This window comes from Muntiacus reevesi, chromosome 3 (genome assembly GCF_963930625.1).
Source record: "Muntiacus reevesi chromosome 3, mMunRee1.1, whole genome shotgun sequence".
Classification (NCBI taxonomy): Eukaryota; Metazoa; Chordata; class Mammalia; order Artiodactyla; family Cervidae; genus Muntiacus; species Muntiacus reevesi.
In genome coordinates, this window is record NC_089251.1 from 56,963,415 (window position 1) to 56,977,893 (window position 14,479).

At 48.9% G+C, this 14,479-nt stretch overlaps 1 protein-coding gene across 6 annotated transcripts in view; it reads left to right on the forward strand.

The window, feature by feature from the left end:
- PAX8 (paired box 8) overlaps positions 1-14,479 on the forward strand; it is a 63,382-nt gene that overhangs the window by 8,126 nt on the left and 40,777 nt on the right. For 5 of the 6 annotated variants that reach the window (XM_065929177.1, XM_065929174.1, XM_065929179.1 and 2 more), the window contains exon 1: positions 4,242-4,403. The exons of the other annotated variant lie outside the window; for it this stretch is intronic. In XM_065929177.1, coding sequence (XP_065785249.1) covers positions 4,250-4,403 — 154 coding nt within the window. In that variant the 5' untranslated portion in view covers positions 4,242-4,249. Of the gene's footprint in view, positions 1-4,241; positions 4,404-14,479 lie in introns of those variants that run through there. 6 annotated transcript variants of the gene reach the window in all.

Genomic DNA, 14,479 nt, shown 5'->3' on the forward strand with positions numbered 1-14,479 from the left:
CAGGTTCAGAATTACTGGGAAGACAAAACCACAATGTCAGGGGTGGTTGCTGGGTGCCCTCTCCACAGGCAACAAGTGGGGAGCCCTTGAGATACCAGATCTTATTTTCCCAAGTTTAGGTTCATTCCCTCTTCTGCTTCCTGAGGGTTCCTCTCACTCAAGAGTTCAAAATTAAGTCATCTGCTCCTTTGGAGCTTCAGCCAATGTTCCACTTGTACCAGGAGCTGGAAAGGGAGTTGTTTTGTCCCTTTTTGCTGTGGAATGCAGCTGCCCAGCTCCTGGCTGATTGCATTTCTCAGATGCAAACTCATCTTTGATTTAAGCAGAGAAAGACATGGAGAGAGAAAACTACTTCTTTCCTCCATTCCTTTTAAAAATTTTTATTGGAGTATAGTTGCTTGACAATGTTGTGTTCGTTTCTGCTGTACAGTGAGGTGAATCAGGCATACATCTACATACATCCCCTCTTTTTGGATTTCCTTCCCATTCAGGTTACCACAGAGCATTGAGTAGGGTTCCCTGTGCTATACAGTAGGTGCTCATTAGTTATCTGTTTTATACATGGCAGTGTATATATGTCAGTCGCAGATCTCCCAACTCATCCCACCCAGCCCTTTCCCCCTTGGTTTCCATACGCTTGTTCTCTAAGTCTCTGTCTCTATTTCTGCTTTGCAAATGAAATCATCTCTACCATTTTTGTAGATTCCACATGTGTGTTAATGTACAGTATTTGTTTTTCTCTTTCTGACTTATTTCACTCTGTGTGACAGTCTTTGCAAATCGTGCCTTTTGCAGAGACATGGATGGACCCCCTCCTTCTTTCTAACTCTGTTCTTTTTTTCTCCTGTCCTCAGCTCCAGTGCTCCTCCGTGTTGTCTTCTGCACCTGTTTCCCTAAGTGGCCTTGGAGTGACCTGAGTCGTTAGTGCTAATTAGTCCACCGGGATGTATTGTTACTGCCAGGCCCACACAGCAGAGTGGTCGGGAACGGGTTGGGTGACGCATTTGAGGGACAAACAGCTTAATCTCCCGTCATCGTGTGAACTGCGTGTTTGCACACACCCAGGGCCCACTGTGTGTGTTGCATTTTGATTCCTCAGCTTCTTTGAGAGAACTATTATTCCTCAGATCAACTCAGGGGCGGCTGTGGGGAGTCAAGAGGGCGAAGGACTTTTGAAGTCCCTGTGAAGCCAGGTCCTGTGAATGAATGCCTCTCCATCTTTGTAGGTGGTGGGAGGGGCGCCTCCTCAGAGGCTTTGCCCCTGAACCTGACCCTGCTGCTTTCTTGCTGTGTGATTTTAGGCGAGTCAGTTGTTTCTCTGGGGATGAGTTTCCTCTGTATAAAATACGGGCATATTGCAGGATTTCTAGGAAACACTGAAAGTGAAACCAGTATCCTCACCTGGCACATAGCAACTACTCAAGAATTTTCCCCTGTTCTGATAACATGGGTACCCAGGGAGTAGAGTCCCCCCAAATTCTCTGGGACAGTTGCTCAAACAAGACACTGTTTTAGCATTTCCTGTGAAACTCTCCATGAGTAACTTGAAACCCTGTGTCAAAATTTTGCTCCACTTAAGATTTAGGACAGGGCTTCCCTGGTGGCTCAGTGGTAAAGAATCACCTTCTAGTGCAGGAGACACAGGTTCGATCCCTGATCCAGGAAGATCCCACATTCCATAGAGCAACTAAGCCTGTGTACCTTAACTACTGAGCCTGCCCTGTAGAACCTGGGAGCTGAAACTACTGAGCCCACGTGCCCTAGAGCCTGTGCTCTGCCACAGGAGAAGCCGCTACACTGAGAAGCCCCAGCACCACAACTGAAGAGCAGCGCCGCTTGTCCCAACTAGAGAAAAACCAGCACAGCAATGAAGACCCAGCACAGCCAGAAATAATAAAAATAAATTAAGGGGGAAAAAAAGATTTAGGACCAACCTGTTAATATTCCACTTGGACAAAATCATAGATCTGCAGTCTAGGGGTGTTGGATTAAATGAAAGGATGCTGACTTTCAGTATCCTTGACCCAGAACTATGTATTCTTTTTTTTAAAAGAAGAATCCATGAATCTGCTTTCTTTCTCCTTCTCTCCAGCCCCACCCCTACCTTCTGTCTGATATTTTCCTACTTTGCGTAATAGTAATCCAGTTTCGGCACCATAGCAAACCCTGGTTGACATTTAAAAGTCTGAAATTAGCTTAGCAAGAGATTCCAGACTCCAGCTCTGTTGTGCTCTTTCCCTTGAACCTGAGATTGTTCTTGATGACTGTCAAAATGGAGATGGCAGGAATGGAGAGATTTCCTGACAAGTCCTCGGGGCGGCTGGCTGTGACTTCCAATTGGAGGAAGAGGCTTCCTTCCAATTGGAGGAAGAGGCTGGGAGGAAGAGGAAGAAGATGGGTCAGGAGAGGCACTGAGGTCAAGCTGGAATCTGAAGGTCAGAGCTTTCATTCAATTTTACAAGTCCTTGTGGATGCTACCTGCCATGTGCAGAGCATCATGCCATTGCTGGCGGCACCCAGTGCCAGGGTAGTCCAGGCAAATGACAGGGGTGAGAGGCACCGTCTCAGGGCAGGGAGCTAGTCTTATGATTCCCTGACAAAAGGGTCAAACAGACAGTACCAGGGCTGAAAATAATCAGACAAAATAATTGAGTGTCTGGATGAGGACTGCAAACTAACAACCTAAGTAGTGGGATCACCAAAGGTCATTTATTGCCAATAGCCACCCCAGCACAATCATGTGGTTGCTGATAGCAGATAAACCTCATCTGGCCTTCTGGAGTCTGACTGATCCCTGCAGAAGTCACTGTTCAAGAAAGGCAGCATGTGAGGCTGTGTTGGATCAGTCAGCTCCATGACGGTTTACACTGGGGCTCCAGGTGACTGGCCAGCTTGTGGCAAAATGTCACAGAGTTGTAGGTGCAAATAGCATGGACCAGATCAGAACGTTTGCTGGGCACATCTAATGCTTAACCCTCCTGTGTTCAGAGATTTGCAGATTTTATAAGACATCTCCCTTTAGGCAGAGTGACAAGACCTGGGTCCTTCCAGTCCCTGTGTTCTCTCATGATACAAAAGTGAAAGCGTCAGTCGCTCAGTCGTGTCCGACTCTTTGCGACCCCATGGATTGTAGCCCACCAGGCTCCTCTGTCCATGGAATTTTCCAGGTAAGAATACTGGAATGGGTAAGCCATTCCTTTCTCCAGGGGATCTTCCCGACCCAGGGATGAAACTGGGGTCTCCTGCATCATAGGATATAACAACACCCCAGAGATCCCACAAACCCCTCATCTCCTGCTGGCCTCAGAGTTGTCTGGACAGCTGCCCCCAACTGGAACAGACATGCTCTGGGTCTTGGGGTTCGCCCTCTTGTTAAATGTCACCCTCTTTAGTCTTCCTGGAGCCACACAGTTGCCACCCTGATTGCTTCATCACAGTTGCTTTCCTCAGAGTCTGACTGGTCGGCTTGGCTGGAAGGTGTCCATCTCCCCAGAAGAGCTGAGGCAGGAGCGTGGCGAGCGCCCGCCCACGCTGCTCTCTGTCCCCACCTCCCGGGAAGTCACTCACTGTCCTACCGTGTACACACGATTGCACACAGCCTTGTATTGTTTACAGACTGTTTTCTGTGTGTTCATCAGTCTGCCCTGCATAGAGGCCTGGGAACCTCTTTACCCTGGGTGTGTGTGTGTGTGTGAGTCACTCAGTTGTGTCCAACTCTTTGTGACTCCATGGACTGTGGTCCACCAGGCTCCTCTGTCCATGGGATTCTTTAGGCAAGAACACTGGAATGGATTGCCATTCCCTTCTCCAGAGGATCTTCCCAATCCAGAGATCGAACCCAGATCTCCTGCAATGCAGGCAGATTCTTTACTGTCTGAGCCACCAGGAAGTCACCCTTCCCTCTGGATGGAGGTGGCCAAAGATACGGGTCCTTGGGGGCTCAGCACATGTGGTCTGAATCCCCTTTCAGACCGTGGGCACTTGTGTGACCTCAGGAGCCCCTCACCAGTGAAGCAGACCCATGATTCCTGCCTCAGTGGGTGGCTGGGGAGCCTGCTGGACCTCACATCCATGATACATACATCTCAGCCATCCTCAACCCATTCTGCTCAAATGCCACCTCCCCCTAGAGCCTTCCACAATTCCTCTCCTCCCCAACATTTTTAGTACCTTATTTTTATGGCATGTTCTGCAGCGTACTTTGTATAAGAATGTCTGTTTCTATACCTCTCACCTTCTAGACTTGAGGATGGCACGTCACAGAAGCCTTGTAGGTTTTGTTACATCAAATTGGCTGCCTAGACCCAGAGTTATTCAAGGCCAGGAGGGTGAGGCCCTGTTGCCCCATTTTACCGACAAGGAAACGGAGGTCAGACAACTATTCCGTGTCCCAGATGGCACAGGTTAGTGGCAGAAGAATGGCGCCATGCCTCTAACTTGGACTCTCATGATATGGCACTCCCTTTTGAAGGGTGGCATGGGGTAGAGTGAAGGCTGACCCAGGGGAATGAGAAGAAGGGGCCCCCTAGTTGCTGACCGGATAGGCAAAGCCCAGTGACAGCTGCCAAGATAGACACAAGTGCACACACATATACATCATACTCACACCCACATGTATGCACACACACATACACATGCTCCCATACACCCCAGTGTATAGAGACTCACACATACAGACACGTCACACAACCATGGCTGAGACTAGAGTGAGTCACCAAAGCATGCAAAGTGCAAAATTTAAGGAGGCCCCACTCTTGGGCTTGTCAAAGGGCAGAATCAGCCCTGAGAGCAAGTGTCTCCTCAAATTCTGTACCCTGGATTCCTGGTTATCTTCATCCTGGTCCACAGTCTATGATACATACACCTACCCAGTTATACATACAGTCTTACACATGTGGTTGACAAGTACTCACACATACACACATGCATACAAGACTCATCCTTTCATACACATAAACACATGTGTGTGCACAGAACACTTTCCTTGGTTTGGGAGTGATAAAAATGGTGACCAAGGGTCAGAGACCCCGAAGAAACTTGGTTGTGAAATTATAGGAGCAATTGATGAGAGCTGATTGAGTCCATGACTCTAGACATGGTGAAGAAAGTGAGGTTCCACGAGGTCCAGGGAGCCTGCAGCATGTTGAGTATCAATTCTGGTCAGTCTGGCCTGTGGTTACTAATTTGTAACCTGCATGTTCTTAAAATCTGTGGTTTGAAGTCTGAGCAGAGAAACCCCACTATCCAGTCATGAGCTCTGCCACCCTCCCCACTTAGATTGTGGGGCATCTGTGGCTGTGGAGCCCTGCAGAGACCTTGTTTTCAAATGAGACCCAAGGGCAGTCAGTTGCTTGTCTGGCCAGTGTCAGAGCCACTGGAAACCCTAGGCTCTGGGGTTCATGGAGACTCTGCCCAGGTCGGGGAAGGGTTACTAAAAATGTGGGCAACAGCAGCAGGACTTGGACTTGCCTGTTCAAGAATCTGACCTCTTGCTTCCCCAAGGACGACAACATGGAAGACAGTTGGCGGAAGACTGTCACTGGTGGGCTCCTTGGCTCAAACAGCAAGAATGTCCTTGCTCAGAATCCCTGGGAGCCCTGCCCTGGAACCTTAGGAACACGCACACCCTGTGCACTAAACTAGCAGGTGCAACATGAGCGGAAACCACGGTCTCGTGGACACACAACACCACACCGTGCTTGTTGCAGCACCACAGGAACTGATCATTACAATGTGGTACATAGGAAATATTTCATGCATTTGATCAACAAACATTTGTATAACTTCCATAAGTCAGTGATTCTCAAACAATGTTTCCCTGTGGAGTGGGCAGAGGTACCCACTTGTGGATATGATGAGTAATCAGTAATGAGTAATGGTGGCAGGAAAAACTACATTTATGGATAAAATATCTGTGAGTTAAAGAAGTATTTTTTTCCCTCTCTAGTGGCCACTACCTCACGCTTTTCTTAGGTCCTAGGAGTTGATTTAGCATGCATGTACTCAATCACTTAGTCTTGTCTGGCTCTTTGTGACCTCATGGACCGTAGCCTGCCAGGCTCCTCTGTCCATGGGATTTCCCAGGCAAGAGTACTGGAGTGGGTTGCTATTTACTTCTCTAGGGGATCTTCCTGACATAGGGATTGAGCCCATGTCTCCTGCATTGGCAGGCAGGTTCTCTACTACAGAACTACCTGGGAAGCCAGGAGTTGATTTAGCAGCATGTTCTAATTTTCACTAGGTTAGGTTGAGTTTGCTGTGGTGTTCATGGAAGAACACTGTGTGGGACCTTCCAGATGCCCCATCCCTTGGGAACAGCTGAGGTCAATATGAGACTGGTGTTGCCTGACATCCACAGTGACCCCAATTCTGTGAAATGATGAGGTCCCCATGCCTGTGTCAGAAAGCATCCCGAGCATATCCATCATGGGGAATTTACATTGCCACCATCCAAAGAAAGGATGTGCAGCCTCCTCTTATCTTTACTTTCTCTGACAAAGCCCCTTCTTTCCAGGCACTTGGTATAATATAGCACCTATGTATCCGTCATTTAAGGAACCCAGTCACTTTGTGGACCATAAGCACATACACAGAAAAGGCAGGCTACTGGACTGGGGTCTCCTGGTGCTCAGCTGCCTGCATCCGTTTGCCCATCACACCTTGAGCAGTTGTTCCTTTGTTTCATTCTCAGCTCCGCTCACACACTAGACCTAGAGCCATGTCACCTCTGCTCAAGATTTTCTCTGAAGATCCTGTCACCTCTGACCTTTCCATCCCAGTCACCTGTCTTAGTCAGCCTGGGCTTTGATATCAAAATGCCACAGACTATGTGGCTTAAACAACAGACACCTATTTCTCAAGCTGTAGAGGTTGGAAGTCTAGGGGGAGGTGCCAGCTTGGTCAGGTTCCAATGAGGGCGCTCCTCCCAGTTTGCAGATGGCTGCCTTCTTGCTGTGTCTTTGTACAAGTTTTCCTCAGTGCAGGAGACTGAAGAGAGAGAGAGCTCTGGTGTCTCTTCCTCCTTTCGCTGCTGCTGCTGCTGCTAAGTCGCTTCAGTCGTGTGACCCCATAGACAGAAGCCCACCAGGCTCCTCCGTCCCTGGGATTCTCCAGACAGGAACACTGGAGTGGGTTGCCATTTCCTTCTCCAATGCATGAAAGTGAAAAGTGAAAGGGAAGTCGCCCAGTCATGCCCGACTCTTAGCGACCCCATAGACTGCAGCCCACCAGGCTCCTCCGTACATGGGATTTTCCAGGCAAGAGTACTGGAGCGGGGTGCCATTGCCTTCTCCACTTCTTCCTCTTACAAGGGCACTAATCCCATAATGAGCTGCCCACCCTCACAACTTCATCTGACCTTAATCATCTTCCAGAAGCCTCCACCTCCAAATATTATCATATTAGGGGTTAGGTCATCAACATATGAGTTTGGATGGACACAAACATGCAGCCCATGACACCAGCTGTAGAAATCATGATATATTTTTCTTCCTTTCAGATGCACAGACCACTTTGTCCACCCTCCAGAGATGCTTCTGTTCCCTGCCCTCTACTCCTATGATGCACCTGTCTCCACTCCCCCTGGCCTCTTTCACTTCTAAGTGGGTCTCCCTGTGGATGCTGTGCCTGCATCACTCCAGGTTTTATTGTAGCTTCTAAGAGTGCATCTGTAATCCCTTCACCTCTGACTCTTGACTCTCTGGCAAGCCTGTACCTGCCTGGTAGTGCCTGGCACATGTGTCTCACCTCACCCCCAACAATCATGCTCGGTTACTCCCAATTCTTATGACATGCTCTCCCCAAACATATATCCCCAGCTACAAAAGCCTAGAGTTCTCACTACTGTCTCAGAGAGCATCATTACTCTAATATTCAGCTCAGTAAGTAAACATCCACTGAGTCCTTCAGTATGGCAGGCATGGAATTTAGCTATGGGATTACAGGGCTCAAGAACCATGCTTCTGCATTCATGCTGACATTCTAGAGAGGAAAGCAAACTGGACTTTTAGCCACAGTATGGAGAGAAAGTGAGGGTTTCAGTCCAGAGGGGCACAAAATGCTGAGCTAGTAGGAGGTGGTGGCATGCTGGGCTGTGTGTGGGTGGCGGGTGGGAGCCTGTCCTGAGTCAGGGGCAGAAATCCATCAGGGACTCAGGAGGGACCAGTGGGAGCAGAGACGTGATGTCCTAGGAGTGTGGGCAGGTTCCAGGACTCAGGGTCAGCCCTACCCATAGCAGACAGCAATGGCAAGACAGGTGAGTTCAGACAGACTGTGTGGGGCTTGGACCAGAGGGGCCAGATGAAGGAGTTCACTCTAACCCTGCCATCACCAAGCCTGAGTCAAGTGCACTCAATATGCATCGGGGGTGGGGAGCTTTTCACTTGCTCTGCATGGAAACTGCCATCCTCCACCAGCTGGACTTCACATTTCTCTTGTTGCTGATTTCCAAATTCCTTTTAGTTCTCTTGTTAGAGCCACATAGCCACTTACTCTGTCTTGTTTGGGTTTTGTGGTGTTTTTATTAAGTGGAACAGCTTGGCAATGGTCTCTGATCACTAGATGATTCACATTATCAAAATGTTCTGGTTTCCTTCCTTTTCCAGTCCTGTTACAGTGAATCTGAGTCTGGTGATTTTTCAAATTCATCTTCGAGTCCTGCTAATTCGTCCTTTGCATCCAGTCATTAACAGGCATTTGTGGGCAAACCGCTGGTGAACAACCCGAGAAGCTTTGATCTCACCCCTCTGACCCTATTTCCCACTATTTCCGTATGCAAACTCATGTTCCAGCCAACTAGCCTTTGTTTCCAAAATACACCATGTACATTGCCATCAATGTGCCTTTGCCCAGTCAGTGGCAGCTGCCTGGAACTTTGTCCCCACCCTCTTAGTCCCCTTCACAATGCCCTGTTCAAGTTCTTTGGGGTTGGCTAGAAAGCTTGCTTGGTTTTTTCCATGTTACAGAAAAACCCAAACAAGCTTTTTGGCCAACCCAAGACTTCCTTGGGCTTCCCAGGTGGCTCAGTGGTAAAGGATCAGCCTGCAACACAGGAACGCAGGTTCAATCCCTGGGTCAGGAAGATCCCCTGGAGAAGGAGGAAATGGCAGCCCACTCCAGTATTCTTGTCTGGAAAATCCTGTGGACAGAGTAGCCTGGCGGGCTACAGTCCATAGGGTCCCAAAAGATTCAGACATGACTTGGCAACTCAACAACAAGACTTCCTTAAACCAGACCCTCCCTCTCTGATACCCTCACATTTAGTGACGATCTTCACCTGCCCACTTCACCTGCCTCTGAGCTATAATAAGAACTCTTTTAGTTGTCTCCGCATCCCCAGCATTTCCCTAAAATCCTATAAGGATTAAGGGTTCTATATAACTTCATGATGGTAGTTTTCACATAATTCTCTCATAACATGCTTCGTTGTCTTCCTAGTTGAACTAACTTGTACATCTGAAGTTTTAAATGAAGTTTTCCCAAACTGAAATATACTTGATCTTTTCACATGATATTACTGTAATTACTCTCCTATTTTTCTTTATAGTAAGTGGCCACTATGGGACTGAGGTGGGGGCTTCCTAGGTGGCTCAGTGATAAAGAATCCTCCTGCCAATGCAGTCGACATGGGTTCGATCCCTGAGTTGGGAAGATCCCCTGAAGGACAAAATGGCCACCCACTCCAGTATTCTTGCCTGAAAAATTCCGTGAACAAAGGAGTCTGGCAGGCTACAACCCATGGGGTCCCAAAGAAGTTGGACATGACTTAGTGACTAAACAAGCAAGATATATGTTATATGGTTAATAAATATTTGCTAAATGAAAGAACCATTTTGAAAACTTGCTTTCTATAAATAGTTCTCAAGTGTGGTCTCTAGACTAGCATCAGAGGCTCCTGGGGCTCTGTTACCCAATGTGATGTTCTGGAATCTACCTCCTTCACCGGCTTCCCATAGATCATAGGCCACTGTAGATCAGTACCGGGGAACCACTGATCTGGAGTCAGCCCACCACAAGTCCCAACTGGAAGTCAATCCCATGTGGAGTCTCTCATGCCAGCCTTCTGAAGAGACACAGTCCTTCTTTGTGACTGGCACCTCCTCTATTGGGAGATCTACCATCTGGGGATGGACAGGAGTGGGCCAGACTCAAGTGCAGTCTCAAGTTTTGCTCTTAACTATGTGTGCTAAGTCTCTTCAGTTGTGTTGACTCTTGGAAATCCCACGGACTGTAGCCCGCCAGGTTCCTCTATCCATGGGATTCTCCAGGCCAGAATACTGGAGAAGGTATCCATGCCCTCCTCCAGGGGGTCTTCCTGAGCCACGGATTGAACCTGCATCTCTTATGTCTCCTGCATTGACAAGTGAGTTCTTTACCACTAGCGCCACCTCCTTAACTATCCAAGGTGGTGTCCTCAACTACAAGGGGGCTTCCCCAAGCCTGCTGTGTCTGTTCAGAGCTAGAACCTTGTTGATCTGTGCATGTGTTTGCTGGAGCTGCTGTAACAAAATACCACAAACTAGGACTTCACAACAGACGTGCATGGTCTCATGGCTCTGGAGGCTGGAGGTCTCAGGTCAAGATGTTGGCAGGATTGGTTTCATCTGAGGGCTGAGAGGGAGAATCTGTTCTGTGTTGGTTCTCTAGTGTCTGGTGATGTGCTGACCATGACTGGTGTTCCTTGGCTTGCAACAGCATCACTCCAATCATCTCATGGCATTCTCCCCATGTCTTTCTCTCTGTGTCCAAATTTCCTCTTTTGAAAGGATGTGGCCACAATGAATTAGGGCTCACCCTGATGACTTCACCTTAACTTGATCATCTACAGAGACCCTATTTCTGTGTAAGGTCACATTCTGAAATGCTGGGGCTTAGGACATCCATGTGTGAGTTTCGGGGGAGCACAGTTCAATGTGTAACAGTCTGAGTGTTGCTGGTGGTAGGTCTAGCTGAGTCCCCACTTTAGCTTCTTTGGGTTTGAGTGATACCAGCTGTAGAAGCCCTGGTTTGGGACCAACTGAGAGAGAAGTGGACTTCTCTGGTGGTCCAGTGGTTGAGAATCTGCTTGCCAATGCAGAGGACACAGGTTCAACCCCTGGTCCGGGAAGATTCCACATTCCATGGGGCAACTAGGCTGATGTGTCACAAGAACTGAGCCTTTACGCCCTAGAGCCTGTGCTCCACAACCAGAGAAACCACTGCAATGAGAAGCCCGTGCACCCCAACTTGAGAGTAGCCCCCACTCACCACAACCAAAGAAAGCCTGCACGTAGCAATGAAGACCCAGCACAGCCAAAGTAAACAAACAAACAAATATAACACTAACAAAAGAAGGAAGGAGAAGTGACACCTATTCTTGAGGGGATTTCTTGTTGCTCACAGTCCCGTAATCCCATGGAGAAAGGGACTCTGCTTCCCAAGCTCAAAACCCACGGATAAGAGCTTCAAGACTCGGTTTCCCCACAGAAGAAATTCAAATGACAAGCAAACTGGGAAAAGGACCAGGACTCTTCCAGAGTGTGCCTGGGCTCAAAATACATTGTCCATCATCTGCACTGCCATCTTCCTTCACTGTCGGCCAAGGTGGCCCCAGTTGAGATGGCCCCTGAAATCCCACAGGGCCCCCTGGGCTGTGGAATGAATGAGAACATGGTTCAGAAAACGTGAGTCCTGCCTGGGCTCTGCCATGAAGTGAGTCTGTGGCATCAGGCAGGTGACCTCCCCATCCTGGCTGGGGACCCTCTCAGATGTGGCCCACAGCCTGGCACTCGCACATGGCCCCCTCCGTCGTTGGTCAGCGGAGCATCTTTGTCTGCCATCACTCACGTCATGAGCAGCCTGAGGGCCCACTGTGTGCCTCTCCCTTCACCTTTCCACAGGTGGCCTCAGGGCCACCTACGGGAGGTTCCCCCATGGAGAACTTGCCCGAAGTCCCCCCAAAGAGCTCTCTCTGCGCCCCCTCTAGTATTAATAGTTCCTGGCCTCTATTCTCAGGCCTGAGGGCAGTCTTGCAGTTGTGGATGTCAGGACTAAAAGGACAGTAGAGAGGTGAAGAAACCGAAGTGCCGACAGGAGGGTCCCAGAGTCGGCGCGACCCTGGTCTCCTAGTTCTCAGCGCCCCTCCAGTTTCCTCCCTGAAACCACAGCCTGCAGGCTGAGTCTGCCCCCTGCGCCTTCCTGTCTCCTCAGGCAGTCTTGTAGAGTGTGTAATCCATTTTGCTGCAGCTTCTGATTCTCGGGAACCAGCTGTTGACAGGTGTGGAAGCCACAGATACACAGTTTTGTCACAGATTTTGCTCAATGTGTCAGACTCACAAGAGGCATTGTTCTTCATTTGTTCTACCTGTTTGACTCCTCAGGGCGGCCAAGACCTCTCCTGCTCCCACAGCCAAGTCACACACACACACACACATACACACAGGGGCACAGACACAATCCCACACACTTATATATACACATAGGGACACAGACAGTCACGTGCACACACCACACACACACGGATACAAACAGCCACACACACATGGACGTGAATAGCCACACACATACATATACGCAGGGACACAAACAGCCACACACACAGTCACAGGCTCATGCACACAGAGGGACACAAACAACCACACCCACACAGACTCACACACACACACATGCACATAGGGGCACAGACATACACTACACACTTATACATACACACAGGAACACAAACAGCCACACATACATGGGCATGAACAGCCACACACACATGGACATGAATAGCCACACACATACATATACGCAGGGACACAAACAGTCACACACACAGTCACAGGCTCATACACACAGAGGGACACAAACAGCCACACACACACAGACTCACACACACACAGGGACACAGACACACACACACACACACATGCACACAGGGGCACAGACATACACTCACACACTTATACATACACACAGGAACACAAACAGCCACACATACATGGGCATGAACAGCCACACACACATACACATATATACACACAGGGACACAGTCTCACCCACACACACTCATACACACACACACAAGACCAAGAATAGACACACACACATTCATACAAACCGAGGGACACACACACTCAGATAAACACACAGGAGCACAAACAGCCACGTACACGCAGACATGAATAGTCACACACACACACACACACACACACACATACACACACAGGGACACAGACACACCCACACACACTCATATACACACACACAAGAACACAGCCACACACACACATTCATACAAACCGAGGGACACACACATTCAGATAAACACGTAGGGACACAAACAGACACACTCACACACACACACACACTCACACAGAAATGTACACATACACCCCACCACAGGTTTTTCACAGGGTTATAAAAAGAGTTGAAGGAGACAGTGCTTGTAAATAGATTTTAAAACTCTAAGGTTCTTTAGGGTATCAGGGATGATGAACCTGTAAGTTCCTTAAGGGCAAGAACTGTGTCTTCTACTACGAAACCATCTCCCCACATACACACAGCCTGGAATATTATTAGGCATAGGGTGGGCTTTTGTTGAACTGAAATCTAATGAACTGAAACTTGCTTTCATATAGAACCACTCAAAGAAAAACAGCATTAATATCCGCAAGCCTCTGACCCCAGGGGGAGTTGAGGGCACAGCACAGTGACTGGTATGATGCTGGGCTCCTAAGGGTGGGATCAGTGAGTGCTGACATGCCTGCCTCACATGTGCCCACTCTCCAAAATGCAGAGGCCCTGGTCCTTCCCACTGCAGCCCCAGGTGTGCGATTCCAGGAATCTGGAGGCATCTAAGAGGCTCAGTGGGAAGGAAGGAGCTGACAATGACCTCTAGGCAACCACCAGTGAGCACCAGCAAGTTCCATTTGCAGCCTCTCACCAGAATTTTGTGTCTAATCCATAAATTCATGCTTTCAAAAAATATTTATGGACCATCTACTGAGTGGCTATAAACTCTGGGCAATCGCCAGACGAACTTTTTTTAAAAACACGGACATTGTGCCAAGAGATTCTGGTTGAACTGATGGCGGGGGCGGGGTGGGGGGGGGGGTGGAAAGTTTCTGAATACCCTAGGTACTCTAGCAGGCAACCAGGGTGGAAAGCACCAGTCTTCTTCCTGTGATGCAAGTTTAGATGGTCGGATAGGACACTATACCTGTCCTCCAGGAGCTAGATGTCCAGGGGGCAGGCAGAGCACTGGCCCCAAGAAAGACTAATAATGAGACTCAGGTGGAGGGCTGTGGACCAGGGCAGTCAGAGGAGAGGAGGGTAGGGGATAGGGAAGGCTTCTGAGAAGTGGTCCATGCAGGCCTCGGTCCTTGATAACATGATGGCCAGGGTGCGGGGTTTGTTTTAGGCACCCCAAAGCCACATCCACAGAGAGGAAGCTTCCGCTCTTTAGGAAGGGGAAGAAATGTGTCTCCAGCTTGGGAAACAAGGAGAAACAAGGAGAGAC